General features: G+C 39.8%; 1 protein-coding gene across 2 annotated transcripts in view; it reads right to left on the bottom strand.

The window, feature by feature from the left end:
* The window catches only part of KITLG (KIT ligand), an 83692-nt gene that overhangs the window by 43381 nt on the left and 16919 nt on the right, over positions 1 to 23392 (bottom strand). For both annotated transcript variants that reach the window (XM_004417931.3, XM_004417929.3), the window contains exon 2: positions 6471 to 6584. In XM_004417931.3, the coding sequence (XP_004417988.1) occupies positions 6471 to 6584 (114 nt within the window). The remainder of the gene's footprint in view (positions 1 to 6470; positions 6585 to 23392) is intronic.

Below are 23392 nucleotides of genomic sequence, written 5' to 3'. Positions count from 1 at the left end.
AAAAAAACAAAACAAAAACGCATACGGGAATAGCATGCGGAAACGCTGGAAACCTGGCCAAGGAAAAGTCTCTGCAAGCCTAACAGGCACTGGCTTCATCCCATTCCCAGCAGGTCTTTGGACTCAGGAGAAGAAGAACTCAGAGTCAGAACATTTAACTCCCTCTCTAGACCACTGACCTCATGATTCAAATGTCACTGAGGTCTCTAAAACTCCTGAAATCAGTGGCTGCTTGGACATCTTTGGTGCAACACTTACTGGTTTCCTTGCTTCTCCCAAGTTCTACGTAAGAATCAAAATGCAGTAGTAACTCATGATTCCCTTGACACTATACATAAAATGTTGTGCATGCGAACCTTTCTGAGGGAAGAGCCCACAGTGTTCAGAATCTCATCAGACCCAGAGAAGTTTAAGAATCAGCACTGTAGAGGAAAAAAATTGTACACTTGAATTTAAATATCCCAGTTCACTCATGTACAGCAGCTTAGTGCAATGTTGGTTGTTCAGCCTTCAGAAATAACACAGGAGAAAGCTTTTTGCTTTTTTAGTTCTCCTAATAAGTCATCTCCTGTTAATACTAACTAAACAGCTAACCAATGAGGTCAATTACCTTTAGTTTTCAAAGGTATGTTGTTTTTTTTTAAAAATAACTCAATTAGTGATTTAAAAAAAATTAAGATGACAACTTCACAAGACTTTTCTATGTCATCTTTTCTCAGTGAATAATACCTAAATAAAGTTAGATGACTCGTCTCCTTTCAAATAGAAGAAATTAAACCATTTTTTGCCTATTTCACAGACACACCTTATGATGATGATTCCAATTAAGTAGTACTAAATGAACTTCTATAATATGATCACTTCCTAATCATAAGATAAGATGACTACTACCTAGGAAACAAAATTCAAGAGGTTACAATGATAATTCTTAAATTGCAGTTGACATTCACATCCTAAATTAAGACATCATAAATGATAAACTGAGTTCTTGTGCTCCAGAGATAGGTCTTATGGGTTCAAACTTCTACTCCTCTTCCTATTTCCACATGAGGATGGTCAGGTAACTTACCATCACCAGGCCTAACCAATAAACTGGGGGTAAAAATAACTACCCCCTAGTGTCATGAGGATTAAAGGAGAGAATCCCTACAAAGTGTTTTGCTTGGTGCCTGGATACTCACACAATCACCACTGCTTTAAAAAGTCAAGGACCAGGAGACATAGTATCTAAGTGGTTTATGCTATGAAGGAAGAATAATTTTTTTCTTCACGATAATATTGACATGCTTGGTAAAACAGCTAGCCATCTATAGTTGTCAGTTTTTACAAATATTATTTCTAATACACATCTGTCCTGTCTTCGAATACTAAATGAGTCCTAAATTTAGCTTTAAACAGAGAAAGAAATTTCTACTGAGCACAGGAGCAGAAATTAAAATGCCAGGTATTGCAAACTAATAAAAAAAAACTTTAATAACACTCCAACGATCAAATCATTCTTCTTCAAGGGTCAAACAAAACTATGTGAGACCTCTACTTTTAAAGAGAAGATATGCTTAGAAAAGCATAGAATTCTCCTAGAAATGGGAAGACTCAGAGACTCCAATTCTCCATTTTAATGCAGTGGTAATTCTATTTAAAGAATATTGTATTTGAAGAAGAAGAAAAATCAGAATTATTCAAAACTGTCCATTCGAAGTGTGAAAATTTGTTATCTGAGGATATTTTTATAATCTCCTATTATGTTAAACTTCAAGAATCATGTATTAATATAACCTACTTAAAATTAGTGCCTATCACAAGATGAGAAAAACTATGAATTCCTGAGTTTTAATTCTATTCTGACGTGTAGACTGACCTTGAAAAGACAGAGTAATTTCACCTTTACAAGATGGAGCTGGGACAGAAACCTGCCTTAAGCCTTTTGAGAAAGACAAATAATTACTCAATAGATATTTAAAGATAAAAAGGTTTTTAAAAAGCAACAAGGTCACATTTAATTAAATTCTTCCAAATGAAGGAAAAATATCATCACAAATGAAGGGAACAGTAGGAAGAACACAAGTGGAAACTAATTTAACTATTTCAATATTTGGATTCCTCCTCCTAACTGTCCTCTAGATACAAGTTTTTAAAGTTGGATCCATTCTCTTCCCAGACACTTGACCGTTTCTTAAGGTAGGTCTGAGTTCGCCATTTAAAAACAAGTCTTGCAACATTTTTTAGAAACAAACAAAACGTTCTGTAAATAGATGAACTCTTATGCTGAGTAAACATGCCAAAAGGATTTCAAATGAAAACCATGGGGACTGTAGGGGCAGTACAGTGTCCAAGGAGAAATTAAAAAAAGATGACAGTCAAGTCATAAATCATGTGCTTCTGTGACATGAGAATCACCCCAAGCCAACAAACTTAAGGTTTGTGGGCACAGTGCAAGTTGCCACCTAATGCAAAGGTAGAACTGGTAGAGACTGCAAACGAATGATTTCAGTTGAAGAAATCATTGTGAGCACAAGGCACATATGTACTGTCAACACACTTTCTTTCCCTCAAATAAAATGTACCAAGTTTATGCCTGCAAAGCAAATTCCTCTTGTTCTATATAACCTCCTTTAGTCAAGGCCTTACTGAATTATTCCAAAAGGTACAACCTGAAGAAGTATCATTACGGAATAAATGAATTTCAGAGTTAAAAAGGGCCTCCAAAGTCACCTCGTTTAGTAGTAGTTATACTTTGGGGTCACAGACTTCTCTGGGAAGCAGATGAAAGCTATACACCCTCTTCCCAGAAATGCACGCAAGGCACACACAGGCACAATTTGGAGTTCCACTTGCAAGGGTTTGAAGTTTATAAATCCTAGATTAAGAACTACTGATCATGTCTTTGTTCCTCATTTTAAAAACCAGAAATTGAATCCCAGAAAAGTTCAGGGATTTATTGGTCCAAGTTCACACAGGTAACAGGAGAACTGGCATTCAAACAACCCAGTACTCCTGCCTGACTTCAGGACGCTCTGCCCACTGTTCTTTAGAAAGAGGATGTGATTATCTGTATCCATAAAACTCAAAGTTTAGTCATGCTGCTGTTTGAATGCGTGAAATTAATGAGTTTTAGGCTAAGGATGGAAACAGAGGTTCTTTTCAAACATGAAAAAAACCCAACATTCTAAGTATTATGGCCTAAGCAGCTCTGGCACCTCTATGCAAGTAAATAACCCCTGGAACGCCAGTGGTGGCACCCTGACAGCTGTACTTTTAATAAGTACCCTAAAAGACTGTGATTGGATGGTTCTCAAATGATATCCCACAAGGCTGGTTTAAAGCAGTGGCTTTCACATATTTTTTCATAAGCCGGATTCTTTTTTCAAGCCCAGTCTTATCTGGAAACCCAGATACATAAACAAAAGCAGAGTGGCTGGGTGGGGTCTCGGAGCCAGTTTGAAAACCACTGTTCTAGAAGACACAGCAGTGGCAATGTGACCAGGAGCTGGGCTTCACTCTCCTGGGTCTCAGTTTCCTTATTTATAAAATAGTTTGTCTCGATTGTCTCTAAATTCCCCTCCAGCTCCAGTATCCTATATTACACAAACACCACCACTACCATTCCCAATAGCTAATATTCAGCAGGACTTGTGCGTGCCTAGCATTGTTCTATTAACTTACTGAATCCTTACAATCACTCTATGAGGTTAACTACCATTAATCTATTATACTGATGAGGAAACTGAGGCACAAAGAGGTTATGTGACAATAACTGTGGTAAAAAATGTATATATACATTCTCTTATTTAATCTATACCACAAAATTGGGAGGTAAGAACTGAGATTAAGAAAGGCACTTATTGATCCAACGTCAAAGAGCTGGGATTTAAACTCAGGTCAGCCAGATTCCCAAATCCAGTCTCTTAACCAATATACTAGGACAGGTTGGGTCCTATATTATACCATGAAGTCTTTTAAAAATGGCATCCATTTATGTGTTGTTATTACGGTGTTAGTGATACGCATTCATATATTCATAGAGATGGCTTATCTCCCAAATTAGATTATAAACACTTTGAGATCAGGGATTGTTTTTATATTTTTCTATTTCTTACTCTATGAAATACAGGCTGTGCATTATGTAGGTTTTTATTCAATTGGAAGTGATTTTCTGATTTTCTGAGTCCTATTTTTCATTAACTTCATTTTTTTCAATAATTCAAAGTAAACACACTAATTTCACTAGATCAACTCTTGAAATCAAAAATTTTCCGCGAGTCAGTTGCTGGAAGGGAGAAAAAACCCTTTTTTCAGTTTAATGATTTCACATTTGCCCTTGAGGCAAGAAATTATATTTTTGTTTCAATATTAATAAGTATCCCTTTCTAAGAATTCTTTCTCATTAATGCCTCTTGCCATTTTTCATTGTATCAACCAATATGTAACAGACTGAAAATAAGCAGATGGTTAAAGACAAGAATGGAAAATCTTGGAAGGTCCTTATAGTACCTACGTATGCCACTTGAAAATACCGGTTTGACATTTCACTGGAAGTGGTGCTCGTTAAGTAGTATTCCTCAAACACTCAGCAAATAATAATGCCTACAAGTAATTTTTCTTAAATACCTTGTTAATCTTGGATATGCTCAGCCTGTGGTCAGATATACCACCATCTTGCAACTATGCTTTATCGCCCGCATCCTTAAAATTTGCTCGCTAGGACCAGAGGAGATCTTCCATGCTCTTTCTCAGCTCCACAGTTACACCAGCAGCCCCATGAGAGCTGTCATTTCCCAGCTGTGACTTACTTTAAGCCTGTTTTGGAGACTCATATTAATCTGACATCCATATAAATCTGTACAACATAGATGAAACTAGTCATAAGAAGAATTGAGATTAAATTTGGTCTCTCAACTTTGACAGAACAGATCATTCAGAGCTGTAGTTCTTAAACCTGCTTTCAGAAATGTCTTAAAAACGTAGACGCCTAGAGCTCTTCCTCAGACCTATGGAATCAGTGGGGCCCAGACACCTGTAATTTTAATAAGCACCACAGGTGTCATGATGCTCACCATAGTTGTGCACATCATTACTTCCTTCATTGGACAAACATTTAACGAGCGTCTTCTATCAATATTAAATTTAGAATATAAACATATATTTTCTTTTTAGTATAGTTTCTTGGGTCACAAACGAGCAAGCAACTTGAGGAAAAGGACCACGATCTACGTTTTTTAAAAAAAAAAAAAAACAACTCCCCCCTCACCCCCATCCCTATACGCAATACCTAGCTGGGCATATAGCAGGCAAATGTTGCATTGCTTTGGACACCAGCCCCTCAAATAAAACATGTTGATACATCTTCATTCAAACCTGGACCCTCTGGGTGTCCTTCTAAGGAATCTGCGTAAGGGTGTGTGTGTGTGTGCGTGCGTGCGTGCGTGTGTGTGTGTGTGGCGGGGGGTTGTTCCTAATTCTGCTCTGAGGCAAAGCTAGCAACATCCTGACCATAGCGTTCAACTTCTGTTTTGAAGTCTGCCTATGAAGCCAAAATAAAACATATAAACCAGGAAATGTATATCAGGAGTAAGGAAGATAAATCTCTCAACAAATATACTTTGTTTTCTTTTCTCCTTATGACAACCCTCAATTCTTTCCTATTCTCACATCACCTCTGTTCTCTAGGCAATATTCAAATAACTGAGTGCCCCTCAGCTATTTTGAACCAGGAACTTAAGAAAAAGGCTTCCCAAACTTTGTTCATCCTGAAATCACACCCTGTAGCTCAAATGAGCATGTACAATCTCCCCAAGATCACGAGAGCTGGGAAGAGTGCATTCCAGATGTTGTCTTATGCCCTCTCTCTCCGTGGCCTGCATCTTAAGAGAAGCACAGCATGAAGCTGGCAGCGACCAAGGGGCCCCCGTGTAAAATGGCTTTTGCTGAGGGAAGAGTTCCAATGTGCGACTGTGGCAGGTGAGTCTGGTCAACATTTGGGAAACAAATGACCCCTCCAACTATGTCCACTGAGGGAGCAAACACCCACCCACACGTGACAGAGTCTTCATGCTGTTGGAAGGGAGAGAATGGCCATCGCAGATCTCCTTTTGTTAGGCTTGTTCAAGAAGAGTAGGAAGGCATGTGGAGGGGAAATAAGACATGCTGAGGCACCCACTAAAGAGATAATAGGGAACAAGCTAGTGCGGGCACATGAGCACACAGAGAACTCTCCAGCGTCCTTCACCGCCCGTGAATGAGATGAAAAGACCGGCAAAGACACAAAGTCACTGCAGTGGTGTGCAGTGGGCCAGTTTGACCAACAGGTTCTCCATGACCTTAAATATCTCCGACCTGCTCTCTATCAACTTTTCAGAATAACTCAACGATTTCTTTCTTTGTCTTAGAAAAATATAATTTAGGGCAAGAAAAAACAAAATCTCTTTCAAAGAGTACAAGAAAAGGAGTCAGGGAAAGCATTCCTTACTCACCAATTTTGTCACGTCTTTCACATCATCAGTCACACGGTTTTCGCAGATCCCTTTGGTTTTGACGAGAGGATTAAATAGGAGCAGTTGAAGATAAATGCAAGTGATAATCCAAGTCTAAACAAAAATAGAAAAGTTTCTGGTGTTAAAATCTGTAATCACTCAAACTATTAACAACTTATGCCTTAATGTGGAAAAGACAATCTACCGTATTAAAAAATGCTACTGGCTTAAATACAATTAAATGCTGAGCATTCAAACTAGGCTGACCAAATTTTTAAAAAATTCTTAGTTAAAATGTGGGTTAGATTTTTCATTTCAATGACATTATTGTTAACTTTTGTCAAAAGCTTTCTACAGCCAATTTCCTAGTGGCAATTAGGAATGAACTTGTAGCAACGTGTAAAGGATTTATCACTGAAGATGTTTTCTGAAAACTAGGGAATGCATAAAATTCATACCTTAAGGCACCAAAAGAAACTTTCTCTACTTTAAATGTAGACTGTTTGGCAGTTAACAGCTTAACCCTGAACAGTGCTTTAATCCAACAGTCTACAATAGTACACCAAGTCAAAGTGAGGGAGAGAGGGGTATTTTTAGAATTAGGGACAGAATGAGGCATCAAAAGAAGCATTGTTTTGAACCACAGCTTTTTAGCCATTTAATAAGGAAAACTATTTCCTTAGTCAACAGGAAGCCATTCTTGAGTCCTAGCATGTCCTAGCATTAATCACAAACACACATATGCACTCATGTGCACCTCTTTGAAAATAACACTTTTAACCATGTATGATAGTTACTTTTGTGCATGACTTATTTTTTCTTATTACACTATATTTTACGTTTTTAAGAAATTGGGCACATGATTTTTTTTCAGTATCTTTACAACACATAACACAGCACCTTGCAAATAAAAAGCTCTTAATAAATATTTGCTGGATAAATCAGTGACCAAAGTAAAAACAGTCTAAAGCTTCAAATTCAATACCTATTTATTGAGCACGTATTATGAGACAGGGACTGTGCCCATCACCAGAGAAACAAAGGTGATAAAGATGCCCTTGAAACTCACAGGCAGGTAAATAAATAACACCCACGTCTTGTGATAAATGCTTTGGGAACATAAAGGAGGAAGTAATTAATCAATTAACCTTAAGGGGCAGAACTCATGGCAGGAAGAGTGCCAAGAAAAGACAGAAACAAAATGTGATTCTGGCTGGACTTTGGAGGACAAGGAGTCTGTAGGAGTTGACAAGGAAGGGATGAGCATTCCAGGAAAAATAAACAGCGTGAGCAAAGGCATGGAGATGTGAAGATATTTTAAAATGTGCGAGCTCCTTTATGAGTTAACATTCATCTATAGCATCTTAAAATTACACAAACGCCCATCTGCACATGGCTAGAAGTCTTTCCTATTTATGTAGGTAGCCATATATTAAAAGGAACTAGATTATTATTTTAAATTAATATCTGCAAGCTAACTAGATATTACAGTGAACCAAGTAACAATTATCATTTACTAAAATTTCTAAAACTACAATGCTGCCTAGATAGACAATAGTGGCTTGTAAATAAAATTAAAATCCTTTTATTATCTTACCATTGTGATCTATTTTAGCAGTAATCCTGCTTAATTTTGTTTAAGGTTATTTGAGCACTGTGCGGTCATACTCTTCATAGCACCATCTCCTTTGGACTGAAATGAAGACTAAATTGTGTAAACCATTTCTGTTTGGGAGATTCTTCTTTTGGACAATCCCAACATATAAAATCTCTTCTAATAACTTAGTTCTCTCTCATGTATGTAAATATAATGGATTAAACTCAGGTTTTCATTTTATGTTGTCATTGCTAAGACCTAACCCCCTCTTGAAATATATTTCTCCAAGACCCTCTTCCATGATATGACTTGGGAATCCTCCCTAAGGATCTCTGTAAATAGCCAATCTCACTTATAACCATATTCATATTCTAGGCTCAAAGAAATATAAAGGCAGAAATTTTCTGTTACTTCTCTTCACCATGCCTTACACCTGGTATTGAAGACACACTAAACCAACATTTGTTCACTCATTCATTCAGCAAATATTTACTGAGCACCTAGAGTGTGCCAGGCATTATTCTACATGCTTGGGATATATTAGTAAAAAAGGCAAAAATTGGGCCAGCCCTGGTGGCCTAGTCGTTAAGTTCAGCACGCTCCACTTCAGCGGCCCAGGTTCAGTTCCCAGGTGTGGACCTATACCACGCGTCTGTCAGTGGCCATGCGGTGGCGGCGACTCACATACAAAAAGAGGAAGATTGGCAACAGAAGTTAGCTCAGGGCAAATCTTCCTCAGCAAAAAAAAAAGGCAAAAGCCCCTGCCTTCACAAGGCTTACCTTCTAGTGAGGGAAGGTGGACCATAACCAATAAACATAATAAGTAATCATATAGATTACATAGTATGCCAAAGGTTAAGTGTCATGGAAAATGAAAAATTAGATCAAGGTAAAGGGGATTGGGATTATAATACCTACTCTGCTCTACTAGTTGCTGTGTTCTTAGGTTTAAGTTGACAACCACACTCATGAGGCACTGGAGGCTTCACCCAGCACCAAGTGCACTGCTGAACTTTAAGGAAGGATACAGGACAGGCAACAAGAGAGCAGGCAGAGCACGGGCAGAGCACAGGTCTCCAGACTCCCGGGCAGTCTCTAACGGCCACATATCACTGCACACTTGGGATGGGTGTGGCAATGACAGATGATGTTGGGTGGGCAGGGCCACTTCTTGGGCTTATACCTTGCTAGTTGACTAGCCCATTCAGGGGCATATGATGAGCTTCCATTCATTCTCCATCACAGCTACCTCCCACCAGCACCAGTCTCAACAATCAAGTACATAGAGGTGCTTGTTCTGCTATCTAGCAACCTCAGCAGGATTCTCTCGGATGAAGCATAGAACACTCCCATAAATTGCTTGAGTTCTTGTTGCAAGGAGGATTATAGAGAGGATCAAATCCCTAAGCATCCCTGAGTCTAGAGAAAAGGCCACAGAACCAGCTGTTACTTTTTTTTTTTTTTTGTGAGGAAGATCAGCCCTGAGCTAACATCCATGCTACTCCTCCTCTTTTTGCTGAGGAGGACCAGCTCTGAGCTAACATCTATTGCCAATCCTCCTTCCCCCGCCCCCCGCAAAGCCCCAGTGGATAGTTGTATGTCATAGCTGCACATCCTTCTAGTTGCTGTATGTGGGACACGGCCTCAGCATGGCCGGAGAAGCGGTGCATCGGTGCGCACCCAGGATCCGAACCCCAGGCCGCCAGTAGCGGAGCTCACGCACTTAACCGATAAGCCACGGGGCCGGCCCACTGTTACCTCTTTCTTTCCAGAGACTGCAGTATGCGGGGAAACAGCTTGAAATTTTAAACAGGGTGATATTTGGTGGTGCCTCATTGAGATGGCACTATCTTATCAAAGATTGGATGGAGCTAAGGGAGTGATCCATGCAGGCATCTGTGGGAAGAGTACTGCAGACAGAGAGACAAGCTGGTACAAAGGCCCTAAGGTCTGTTTAAGGAATGTGCTTTATTGAAGGAAGAGTAAACCAGGGGGCAGGAGAAGACGATGATGTCCGAGAGAGAATGGAGAAGCCAAATCATCTTAGGGTCCTGTACCTCGCTATCTGGACTTTTGACTTTTACGGTGAATGAAACAGGATTCATTCCAGGATTCTGAACATAGGAGAGATAGGAACATATTTTGAAATTTAAAAAAAAGATTGTTTGGAAGTTTCTTACAAAACTAAACATACTGTTACCATATAATCCATCAATCACACTCCTTAGTATCTACCCCAAGGAACTGAAAGACTGTGTCCACATAAAAACTGGCATACTGATTTTTATAGCAGCTTATTCATAATCACCCAAACTTGGAAGAACCCAGGATGTCCTTCAGTAGGTGAAAGGATTAATAAACTGTGCTACATCTGGACAATGGAATATTATTCAGCACTAAAAAGAAATGAACCATCAACCCATAAAAAGACATGGAAGAACCCTAAATGCATATTACTGAATGAAAGAAGCCAATCTGAAAAGGCTAAATGCTGTGATTCCAACAATATGACATTCTAGAAAAGGCAAAACTATGGAACAATAAAAAGATCAGTGGTTGCCAGGGGCTGGAGGGGAAGGGATGACTAGGCAGAGCACAGAGGATTTTTAGGGCAGTGAAAATACTTTGTATGATACTATAATGGTGGATATATATCATTACACACTTGTTCAAACTCAGAATGTACAACACTAAGAGTGAACACTAATGTAAACTATGGACTTTGGGTGATAATGATGTGTCAACGTAGGTTCATTGCTTGTAACAAATGTACCACTCTAGTGGGAGAGGTTGATAATAGGAGAGGCTATGCATGTGTTGGGGCAGGGGACATATGGGAAATCACTGTACCTTCCTCTCAATTTTGCCGTGAACCTAAAACTGCTCTAAAGAAATAAAGTCCCTTTAAAAAAAAAAAAAGATCGCTTTGATTGCTGTTGTGAGAACAGACTTTAGGGTAACAATAGGTAGAAACAGAGAGACCAGTTAGGGGCTATTGCTATAATTCAAGCAAGAAAGGGTTGCAGCAATGCGTTGAGCAGAAGTGCTTAGATTCTCTATGTCTCCTGAAGGCTGAGCCAGTAGGGTTTCCTGGCAGTTGGAGTGTGATTTGAGAGAAAGAGTCTAAGACGACTCTAAGCATTCCAGCCTGAGCAACGGGAAGGATGGCATTGCCACCAACTGCTATGGGGAAGGCTGAGGGTAGAGAAGGTTTGGAGGGCAGATCAGGAGTTAGGTTTTGGGTGTGTGAAGTTTGAAATGTCTCTGAGATATCCTAGTGATGACACTAGGTCAGGAGATTTGAATCTGGATTTAGGAGAGAAGTTTGCATTGGCTACATAAATACAATAGCCTTTGATATATAAATAGAATTTTAAGTAAGAGAGTGGAAGAGACCATCAAGGGAGTGAGTACAAATAGAAAAAGGAACAAAGGACTGAGTCCTCCGATGCTCCAACCTTAAGAGCTCTGGCAAAAGACTTAGAACTCACAAAGGAGCCTGAGACTGAGAAGCCAAAGGAGGAGGAGGAAGCCAAGTTTTTAAAAAACCGGTATCTTAAGGAGAAGGAGATCAAACTATGTCAAATACTCGTAACAGGTTAGGTAAGATGAGGACTGAGACCTGACTGCGGGATTTAGCAGAATAGAGGTCATTGGTGACATTAACAAGAACACTTTTATTGAAGCAGTTATGGGAAAAAGCCAGTCTGGAGTGGGTTTAAGAGAGCACGAGAGGAGAGTAGTTAGAAACAGTGAACATAAACAGCTCTTTTATTTTATTTTTATGAGGAGGGGAGAGGAGGGACACCTAGACGGCTCTTTTAAAGAGTTGTCCTTCAAAGGAGAGCAAATAAACAAATAAATAAATAAAAACAAAGTGGGGTGGTGGTTGGCAAGGAATTGAGTAGAGGGGGAGAGTTTTATTTGTAAGATGGTAGAAATACCAGGATGTCCTTATGCCCATGGGGATGATCCAATAGGAAGCTGTGACTGGCAATGTGGATCAGAAGAGAGGGAAGTGCTTGAGCAATGTCCTTGAGAAGGCAAGAAGGGATGAGATCTAACTCTCAAGTGGAGGGCTGGCTTTAAGTAAGAGTATGCACAGTTCATCGGTGCTATCAGGCAGGATGTTTGAATACCTGAGTGCAAATGCTGGTGTTTTCTGAACAATACAGTGAATAATAGCTACCATTTATTGAACATTTACTATATACCAAACATTGTGTGCATCTTACCACAAACAAAATTTAAATTTCATATATCACCATGTTAAAGATAAAGAAATTGAGGTACAAAGAGATTCAGTGACTTCTAGGTGGTGAAATCAGGATAAAAACCCAGATCTTCCAATTCTAAATCCTGTCCTTGTCACCACCCCCTACTGTCACAGAACTACCAGAAGCTGTTAGATCATTGGTGAGGACTCCAATAGCGTATCTCCAAAACTTTAAGTACTAATTTTTCAAATATCAAGCATATGGAGACAAGTCTGTTCACATTCCATGCCACAGCTGAATATTCTACATTTTTCAGACTACCATAATTTCTAATGTGTTCTTTGATAGTTTTTAAAAATATACGAACATAGACTTCTATAGTAACTGCAAAATAATTTCACCAGGGCAGCATCAATTTTTTTTTTGCAACAGTTATATACAAACATCTGCAAAAATATGATTTTGCTCATTTTATAGGAATCTATTTGGTCAGGGCTAAAATTAAATGTTAAGACATTCAAATATACTCAAACCTATATTTCTTGAAGCACTTTATTTTAAAGCCAAGTACATATTACATAAACTCACATTGTGATTTAATTTTGTATATTCTTTGCTACTGGTAAGGAATATTCGTTTTTCGTAAAATTCAGCTATTCTCTCTGGCATAACCAAACATTAGGATGGAGAAGCAGTCAAGGTCGAAATGTACCGAGAACTCTGCACGGCAGTAGCAACATCACCTCCATCAGTATTCTCGGGAGAGGACTGAAAGGCAGAGCTTACTTCTTTATATGGAAAAGTAATTTTTCAGTATTATCCTATACAGAAATCTTTCTAATATATAGTACACACACTTCCCTGATTTCTTAAACAGTGGATAGAAATATCAAACTTTGCTTTTCTTTGATGACTCAGGTTCATCAAATAAAGGGAAGACTAAGTGAAATAAACCAGATACAGAAAGGCAAATGTTGTATGATCTCACCTATACGTGGAAGCTTTAAAAAAAAAATGTTGAATACATAGTAACAGAGAGGAGAGTAGAATGGTGGTTACCAAAGGCTGGGGAGTGGGAGAAAAGGGGAGATGTTGATCTGAGGGCAGAAACTTTCAGTTATAAGACGGATAAGTACTGGAGACCGAATGTCCAGGCTGATGACTACAGTTAATAATACTATACCAGATACTTAAAATTTGCTGAGAGTAGATCTCAAGTGTTCTCACCACACACACACAAAAGGCTAATTGTGAAGTGATAGTTTGACTGTGGTCATCATTGCACAATGTATACATATATCACAACATCACACTGTATACCTTAAATATGTACAATTTTTATTTGTCAGTCATACCTCAATAACGCTGGGAGAAAAAAGCATTTTGGTTATGTAGTTGTGACTCCCTCCTCCAAGGAGCGCCAAATGACTGTACTTGTTTGAATGACTGTTTTTAAAATTTTATTTTAGTTTTTGTCAGTTTATTTCTCCGTTTACCTGTTTCTCTCAGACTGCCAGGTCATTACTTGCAATATATATTTACTGCCAACAGGCCTATTTCTAGCCTTCTTTAGTCTTAATGGTAAACACAACACGTGGCCCACGGTGGGTACTTATGGCAGGCAGAAAAATGGAAAAAGATGGCTACATCCTAATTCTTGGAACTTGTGAATATATTACCTTATATGGCAAATGGACTCTGCAGATGTGATTAAGCTAAGGACCTTGAGATGGCGAGATTGTGCTGGATTCTCTGGGCCTGATCTAATCACACAGGTCCTTACAAACGGAGGACCTTTTCTAGCTCTGGTCAGAGAGATGCAAGGATGAAAGATGGGTCAGAAAGATGTGACATGACAAGGACTAGACTTGTCATTGCTGGCACTGAAGATGCAGGCAAGGGGCCAGGAGTCAAGGAATGCCAGTGGCTTCTAGAAGCTGAAAAAGGGCAAGAAAACAGAGTCTCCCTTAGAACCATCAGGAAGGAACGCAGTCCCACCGACACCTGGATTTTAGCTCAGTAAGCCCCATTTTGGACTTCTGAATCTTCAAAACCGTAGTATAATAAACTTGTATTAAGCCACTAAATTTGTGGTAATTTGTTACAGCAGCAATAAGAAAAATAAATCAGAGCTCAATAAACTCGCTTTCTGAATGAATTAATCAATGAATAGTGTAGTGTTGTGATGTTCAGGCTGGTAAGGAAAAGAAACTGCCCCTGTCAGTATTCTGGGCCCCTACCCCAGCTTTAAGCAAAGCACCTCAGCTTTCTTTCTGCTTTATTTGCTCATGCCTCTGGGTAAGATCTTGTTTGAACAAAGGTTTCCAAGGGCAAGAAAGAAAGAAAAAAAACACGCTTTTGAAAACCTGTGGTGTGGTGGCAGAGTACAGTACATGGATCCAGAAAACCTCTGAGCCCCTTACTGTGTGACCTCAAACAAGCCAGTTAATCCCTCTGAGGATCTGTTTACCAGTCTCTCAAACGAGAATAAGAATCATTTTTGCCTCACCCACCTCATGGAGTGGTTGGGAGAATCAAATGAAAACTTTTCAAACTACGGGTGCTGGGCAAGTATTCGGTGTGTGGTTTATGGGTTTGGGATCCTCTAGCAAACCAGAGAAACGAGTGCTTGGAAACCGTTTGAATAAAACAGTCCGAGAAAGGACTTGATAGAGTCGATCTTCCATGAACAAAGAGTCTGACCTCTAGTACATGGGTATTTTGACACTGACTTTGGGGTCAGATGCCTTTTTCAATTTATTTCTTAGTTCTCAACTGTTTAGAGTGACTTCAGTTAATAGACAATTGACTTCCAATTAAGTGAGGTGTTCCAATATATCAACAAAATATTTATCTTTGTTTTCACTCTCTTCCTGTTTCTCTAACTTCTGGAAACTCCAACAAGGGTATACGGGTGTCTAAATGTGTGGGCGTGTGTGCACGCACACACCCTGCTGGAGATAGAAACCTGAACCAAAGCGTCCCTGTGTTTGTGACTTCTGCTCTAAAATGTATCTTTTCAGTTGGGGTAATCATCTCACTGTTTTTCTGTAACATTCTCTGCTTCTGCCTATGACAGTTTTCTTTGGCTACTTTGTTTTAGCGTCCTACAACTTTTCTCTCTAGGTCACGCTCATTGTGTGATAACCTCTCATCTCATGATAACCTTTCATTGCACAGACACATAAAACTAATCTTGTCGTCGGCAGTTCTAGATTTTATTATTTAGAGGCATGCGTCAAAAGTGTCCCCCACACACTCCCCACAACACATACAATTCCAATAACCCTTTCATTGCTAAAAGTTACCTTCAAATTATTTACATGATGAAATAACTAATGAGAAATCTGTATGCACTGTTAGAACTAAGCCGTGCAATAGAGACAGTCCCAGTAGCAGGAAGTAATAGTGACAAAAATTCATACTCAGTTATGAATGACAGATATAGCAGGTTTTAACAGTGGCAGGTAGTACTGGAAAGGTACTTTAAAAGAAGGGGGGGAAAGTTACCAGAAGATGAGAGTGGAGACCCTGAAGGCAAAGGTCTTACCTAAATCTCGTTTTTGTTGAGAACAAATGTCGGCAGACCCCAGTGGAATATTTAGCCAATCATCAATCCTTCCTGAACGTAAGAGCCTTCCTTACAATAAAAAGCCACGTGCCAGGAAAGGGAGCTGCAGAGTCCCCCTTAAGGCAAACTATTTACTTGATCTGAACATGTGTGGTAACAGAGAAGTCACTTTGCAGACTTCTTTCCTTTACTAGAAATTAACACGTGCACAGCCCGAGAACATCAGGGGAACGTATGCTGTTCAAGAAACCAGAGGATTCCAATCCTCTAAACTTGGGAAAAAAACCAAACTTTTCTCTCCACGAACGTGAGAAGTGATTTTAAAATATGCATTGTCAGGGTCCACATTACAGACTTCTCGAAGTGGAAAAGGTGCGGGGTGTCTGTGAGGCTCATTTCTTTATGCACAGACTTACAGGATGGTATTAGGACTGCCCTGAACAAAACAGCAGCTGCTACCAAAAACATCATTCATCTTCTCCTTAATCTGGAATGCCAGCTAGCGAAGCAGGCAGTTCCCTTGTAGCCCAAATGTGCTTTGGAAGAGAGCCAACTGGCTCAGCTACCTAGACCCAAGAAAGCAAGTTACCAAGATACAGGTACAGTAATTAGTCCAGAGTTCAGGTCTTCTGGGGTCATATGAACAATATGCTTCCAAAATAATCTTAAGTAAACCAACAAGAGATTCTTGTTCAGTGAAGAACCATTTAATTCTATACGACTTCTTCAGATTTTTTTTTTTTTTTAATTTACCCTTAAACATTACAGAGAAAATCCCTAATCAACCTACACAGACTCAAATTCTTCTCTAGTGATTGTCCAGTAATCTCAAAAGGGCAAAGGAAACATGTAGCAGGTGTGTGTGTTTTTTTCAACTTGACTGCTGTTGTTAATAGGATAGCTAACTGAAATTTAAACCAGCTTGAAGTCCAAATTGGGCACTATAGTCTTGTGAACACACTCTTCCACCTCTCTCCATGTAGATCCTTTTGTGAAGAAGTGAAATAAAAATATTTTAAAATATGGATGATCACTAAAATTCGTGGCAAATATGCCCTTGTAATAAAAACTGAATGCCTTAGAAAGAAATTGCTTAATATAAAAAGGCAGACAATGGCTTTAATGTAAAAGGAGAATTGAAGGATTTCAAGGTATTCAATCTACAGGAAAAAACGGGAAAAATCGCCTATGATAGTCAGTCCTTACTCTAAATGTAAATGCTATTTAAAGGGGAAAAGACTCACAGGGTATTGACTCCTACTGCAGGCCACACAGAGGATGAGCAGTTTGCAGATATTTCATATAATCTTCCCATCAACCAGGTAGATATTATTACCCTGTTTTGCAGGTGAGTAAAACACGATTCAATGAGATTAAGTAACTTGCTTATGGCCACTCTGCTAGTAAATCTCTGGGTTGGATTTAAACCAAGACCTATACTCGATTGGAAAGAAAAATGCTGGGCCAGTCAGATAATAAAACTGATTTTATTTATATTTAATGAACTAGTCAATTTTATTTAAAATGCCTATGCTGCAGACAGCATATACGTCTCTTTAACTGAATCAGTTTCTAACTGAACCCACAAGGTCACGTTATTCCTAGGCTGGGTAAGCAAGCAGTGCAGGTAAATCAAGTTACACTTCATGTAGCTTAAAAAATTACATAGCTAGAGGGAGGAGAGAAACCCCCAAAATAAAGTACTAAGTTGTTCCTTCTGATAAAAAGAGAATTGAGTGCTTTCAGACTTCTAAAAAGAGCTATACTTATTCATTCAACAAACATGTATGGAGTATCTGATAAGGACATAAGATAAAGACACAAAAGATATGGTCATTGGCCTTGGGAAACTCAAGCTACTGATGAACACAGTAGGGAGACAGGCTGTCTGAGAAGGCAAGGGCCCAGGAGGGACAGCTAAACCTGACTCTGGGGACAGAGAAGGGGGATGGAGGGAGGGGCTTAGGGATAGCTCCTGGGAGGAGATGACACCTTCTTCAGAGATGAGTAGGAAGCCAGATCAAAGGCAGCTGGGGCGAAGACCCCTGCAGAGGAAGTAGCAGGTGCCCACAGAAGTGAGAGAACAAGGCATTTTCATAGAACTTCATGTTTCTGATACGACTGGAAATGAGTTTCAAGGAATAAGCAACAATAGATGAGGCTAGAGAGATATACAGAGGCCCTCCCAATTTTGCTAACAGATTTGGATTTTATCTTCAAGGCACTGGGGAGCTCCTGAAGGGCTTTAAAGCAGGAGAGCATCAAGATCTGATTTATTTTTGAAAAGCTTATCAGGCATCAGAACGAAGGATAGATTGGGGGAGGGTGGCAACAGGCCTGGGGGCAGGAGGCCAATTAGGAGGTCACTGAAGTCATCCAGAGTCAACCTGATGAGGGCCTCAACTAGGGCAGCAGAAATGGAGAGAAACAGACAAGTTCAAGGGGATCTGGAAATGGAAATGGAAGGACTTGGGTGACTCACAGAAAGTGAGTGGGATAAAAGGAGGAGGAGTCACAAATGAGTCCAGTTCCAGTTTGGGTAACTGGGTAAAAAGTGGTGCTCTTCACTGAGCCAGGGTATGTAGGAGGAGAAGTGGCAGCTGGAGATTGGAAGTTATCACCGAGAACCCTGGAGAAGACCAGGGAGGAGGAGAAAGAACTATCTGCATAGGAGGCAATGAGAAGCCAAATACATGAAAGGCAAGTCAACTGATGGTGGGGTACTGTGGCCAATGGAAAAAGAAAGAATAAAAGAAAAATATGATCAATAAATGAGCACTAAAAAATGTCAACCTGATGGTTGCTGAAGAGTACCTAACGAAGTTGACCCTGATGAGGACAGCGTCCATGGAGTGGTAGAACTAGGAGTGAGACCCTAGTGCACGGATGACAGGGGTAAATGAGTGGGGGGAATCTCAAAGGTCTACTAGAACAGCTTGCCTAGAAAAGGAAGAAGAGAGTGGGTAACATCTGGAAGGGCTAGAAAGTTAACTTCAGTCCTGACAGAAGAGAAGGCAGCTCTAAAAGAGTGAGACTAAAATGAAACTAAGCCTCTTTCTTAAATGGCCTGTGCGTGGGCAACAACTCACCTGTAGTTCAAGAGAGCCAGGTGGGCTCAGAGGTGAAAAGCCCTGCAAAGGACTTTGACCTCAGCTAGAATCTAGGGCCTAGGTGTTCAAGTTTTGCTCTTATTATTTTTACTAGAGACATACATGATAGAATAAACATTTGTGCCAGCAGTACAGATTATTTCATTGGAAACAATGGTAAAATATAGGTCATTAGTTATTCATAATACAGCTCTTTAGCAGGTATACAAAAGCAGAGGGAAAGAATCCCCTCAAACAGTACAATCTACTGTGTTTTAGGGAGAAGCTACTTGATGACTAATTCTACCCAATTTTATGAGGATGATGATATGTAACAAACCGAACTAGTCTAGAAAAATGGTGGGTGCTAGTTCAACGTCGAGCCTAGATTTACATATCTGTTGCCAATTCTTTTTGCCATAAGTATGTATTTTCAAAGAAGTAAGAGAGACAGGGCCCCAACTTGGCCAAGCTACAGGAACACAGCAAAAAATTCATGCCAGTTCTGAAATCCACATATCCAAATTCAGCACTCCATGGACAGTGGTTCTTCTTGGATGGCATTGTTCACAATGAGGTCAACTATTTGCTCTTAAAAATGAGCCACCATGATATGCAATCTGAGAGTTACAGCTTTCCAAAAACAGCTATAAAAACCTAAATCGTAATTTATATTGTTCCAATGATGTGACTCACCTCTGCAAGTGTGATCTCATGTAAATCAAAAGCTCTGAAATTCTTCAAAATCTATAAAACCTTTTGAACACCAAACAACTGAGAAACGAAAAATGAGTGTAGGCTTCAGTTGCTGTCTGATCCCACGTGCTGAATTTGGACTGAAGGCTGGAACCTCCTAGAATTTCTTGTGTTTTTTTTTTTTCCCCAATGGTTGTAATTAAATGTGCTCAGATGTCTTGTCAGATCAGCTCCTGGGAGCCTGACAAGTTCCGTCTCACAGGGCCTTTTAGTTTTTAAGAAAACTTAATCTGAGGAAGCAGCTCAGGAAATCTCCAACAAAGTTTCTTTCCCACCTGAGTTTTTGACTACATTAAAATAAACTAAATCCGTATACTCTGCTTTAACTGCTTCCAAATAAGATCAAAACCAGTGGAGTTCAAGGCACGAGCCGCAAGAACACTCACAATCTTGGTCATTTTCTCCATCACATCAGAGGACAAGCCCCATTTGCAAAGGTCAGGGCATGAGCTTTCCCAGTTATGCAATGTGTGCTTCCCCACACCAGCTGCCTTTGGTTGAGCTGAATGAAATGTTGAAATGTGCCCCGCCCCCTCACAGAAGCTGTCCTGACTGAAACAAGGGGAGTCGACTGTCTTACGTTTGGATGAAAGTTGATCATCTGGAGTCTTTACTAAGAAAGCAGACTCCTGGGCTTCATGCAGAATCCAAATTTCTGAGGGTGCATCTCAGGAAGGTGCACTTTTAACAAGCCCTCCATGGGATTCTTAGGTCGTCTCTAAAGTCTGACACAGACTATTTTAGGCTGTACTAGCTCATGGGGGCTATATCATTATGGAAAAGAAACAAAAATGTCTAAAAATATATACGAGGTTGCATTTGGTTCAAGGGCTAAACACTAGATGCTCCTGATTTAGAGCAACTTGAAAAAAGAAAAGTTAAATGTAGTGAGTGTGGAGGACACTAAGGATTGACTCGCTCAATGCCCCTTCCCGCTCTCTCCTAGCATATTCTGTACTGTCATGGCTGGAAAACTAACATCTCCATTTCTCAAACTCCTTCGCAGTTAGCTACAGTTACAGATGTGACTTAAGTTCCTCCATTAGGCATGACTCTGCTAGATTTGATATGGGAAGGAAATCCTTGAGAAGAGAAGCTGGATGGCGGGCACACATTTGCTGGGCAGTAACAGGGGCAGTAAGACCCTCCAGTGAGCAGCAGTAAGCTTCCTGCACTGGCTGGGCTACAGCAGCTTACAGACTGCCATGAACTTAATTGGCTTCTGGGTGATGAGAGTGTTCTGGAAGCTCAGCCTGCTCTTCTAGTCCTTCTAGTGGTTTTATCAGCCATCAAATACACTTTGATACATCTTTTTCTCTTTAAACTAGATACAGTGGATTATATTATCTGCAACTAAACCCTAACCAACACTAGGAGAAACAAACACAAGTTACTAAGCATTTATTTCTCATAAACGTTAGTCTAAACTTTCCTTAGGAATTTTCCCTCAATATTTCAAAATTCAAATTGTAAAATAAGGACCATTTTAAAATTTAAAAAAAAAAAACAATTTTTGATTGGCGATCCATAAGAATGTTAATGTAATTCTACCATTTGAAGCACAGCAAAGTGTTTACCTTTGACATGCCCAGGACATGTTTCTCCGGGTAACAGTATACTTCAGTTGCCAAGTTCATTGCTTATGAGAGAGATGATGTTTAGAACAGAGGTCATCAGCAAAGACATGGATTTACATCCTGGTTCTGTCACTTACATGGTGTAACCTTGACCAAATTATATAACCTCTGAGTCTCAGTTTTCTCCTGGTGATAACATTTCTTGGGATTTTTGAAAAGATTATATAAGACAATGTTACATAAAGCACCCACAAGTGGACTGGCACATCATTGATCATGACTGTTAATGCCATAGTGATTATTTTATCATTATGACTAATCCTCTAAGTGTTAAATTCATCATTAAAATCTCAACTAACAGTGAATGTCGCAATCCCCTTTATGTTCTGCCTTCCCCCATAGATTAAAGATCAGCAGAGGAAGGTGATAAAAAGAGGTTGTGAAACTGCCCCCTGGGCTTAGATTCGGATCAGCTTTTCCAAAGCAGGCAGGCTCATCACTACCTAGTGCAAAAGTGAGGCCGGATTGTTTAGGCAATAGGTGAATGTTAACCTAAACAGCAGAGTTTCAAAAGTCAACTTTAGCTGCAGTAATAAATCCAAGACAGCTTTAGAAAACAGAGTGTTTACTTGTGCACAGAGAAGTGGTATAGAGTGGGGGCTGGGAGGCATTGATTCTAGAACAGGGCTGCCCAAGTTTTCAACTCGACTCTGCCATGAACTAGTCTTGCAGCCTTTGCAAAATAATTTCATTTTTCTGTGCTTTAGTTTCCTTACCTGTAACATGGGCATAATAATAGAATCTACTTTATAGGCTTGTTGAGAACTAAATGCAGTAATGTACATAAGGCACCTAGAATCATACCTGACAAATAGCACACCCTCACAAATGTGTGCTGTGGTTATCACCATTGCCGTCTTTTCAACCAGACTAGAGCAAGCATCCCCAGTAATATTATTTCCAAACTTGAAGAATGGTGGTTCAAGCTAAAACTCTGGGCACCATCCTTGATTCTTCTCGTTGCCCTATTTCCACAACGAGTCTGTCAAGTCCTATCAGTTCTTCCAGCAAAATAAATCTGGAAACATTCACTTCTCCCCACCTCATGTTGTACCACTACAGCTTGTGCCAAGCTCCATCACTCCTGCCTGGAAGACTGCAAGGACCCTCTAAATAACCTTCTTTGTTTTCATGCTTGCTACTCACAATAGTGTGGCCTTCTGGGAATATAAAACATCACTGCCTGCTTAAAACCTCTGAATGCCTTTCCATTACATTTACAATAAAATGCAAACTCTTGACCAAGACCTACAAGGCCCTATTTAACACAGACTTGCCCACCTCCAAGCTCACATCTTACCACGTTCTCTCTCTCTCCCCACTGTATTCCAGCCACACTCGCCTCCTTTCCATTCCTGAGACACCCAAAAGGTACTTGGCGTAAGCCCTTTGTACTTGCTGCTGTAGGCTTTCTCCCTTTAGGGCTCTGCAAAAGGTAAGTTCTTCTCATCATTCAGGACGCAGTTCAAGTATCACCTTCTCAGATAAACCTTCCCAGGTAAGCTGCCTTAGCTCCAACACTCTCATATCACAGTTTGGTTTCCACTGAAGCATTTTTCATCAGAAATTATCTTGATAACCCAATTAGTTTAGTCTTTTATCACCTTTCCCTTCCAACAAGAATGTAAATGGTGTAAGGTCAAAGATTATTATTCTTGATCATCATTCTTATCTAGCACCTTGAACTGCTCCCCACTCATAGTACATGCTCCTTCACATTTGTGGATTGCATGCATTGCCAACTGCTACTCAAGTACCCACAAAAATACTGCTACTGTCAAATTCTCTTTTATATAGTACAGACCATGGTGGTAGCAATATCTAAATCATCTGAGTACAGAATAAACTCAGGTATATGAAACGGGGCACGGACGAAATCTGGAAAATACACAGTTCAATCCTCAGCACATGGTATCCATATGCACACAGTGGAACTGCAACATCATCCACCAGTCTTGCCCATTATCCGTCTCCTGTACTTGAGTTCGAGCACCATAAGGCAGGTACTTTCAGTAGCTCACTGTTTCATCCAGAGTGGGTAGAGTGGTGCCCAGT

Source organism: Ceratotherium simum, chromosome 25, assembly GCF_057802395.1.
Source record: "Ceratotherium simum simum isolate JZ-2026a chromosome 25, ASM5780239v1, whole genome shotgun sequence".
Taxonomy (NCBI): Eukaryota; Metazoa; Chordata; class Mammalia; order Perissodactyla; family Rhinocerotidae; genus Ceratotherium; species Ceratotherium simum.
The sequence above is the reverse complement of the archived record's forward strand: the minus strand, read 5'-3'. Positions and strand labels throughout refer to the sequence as shown.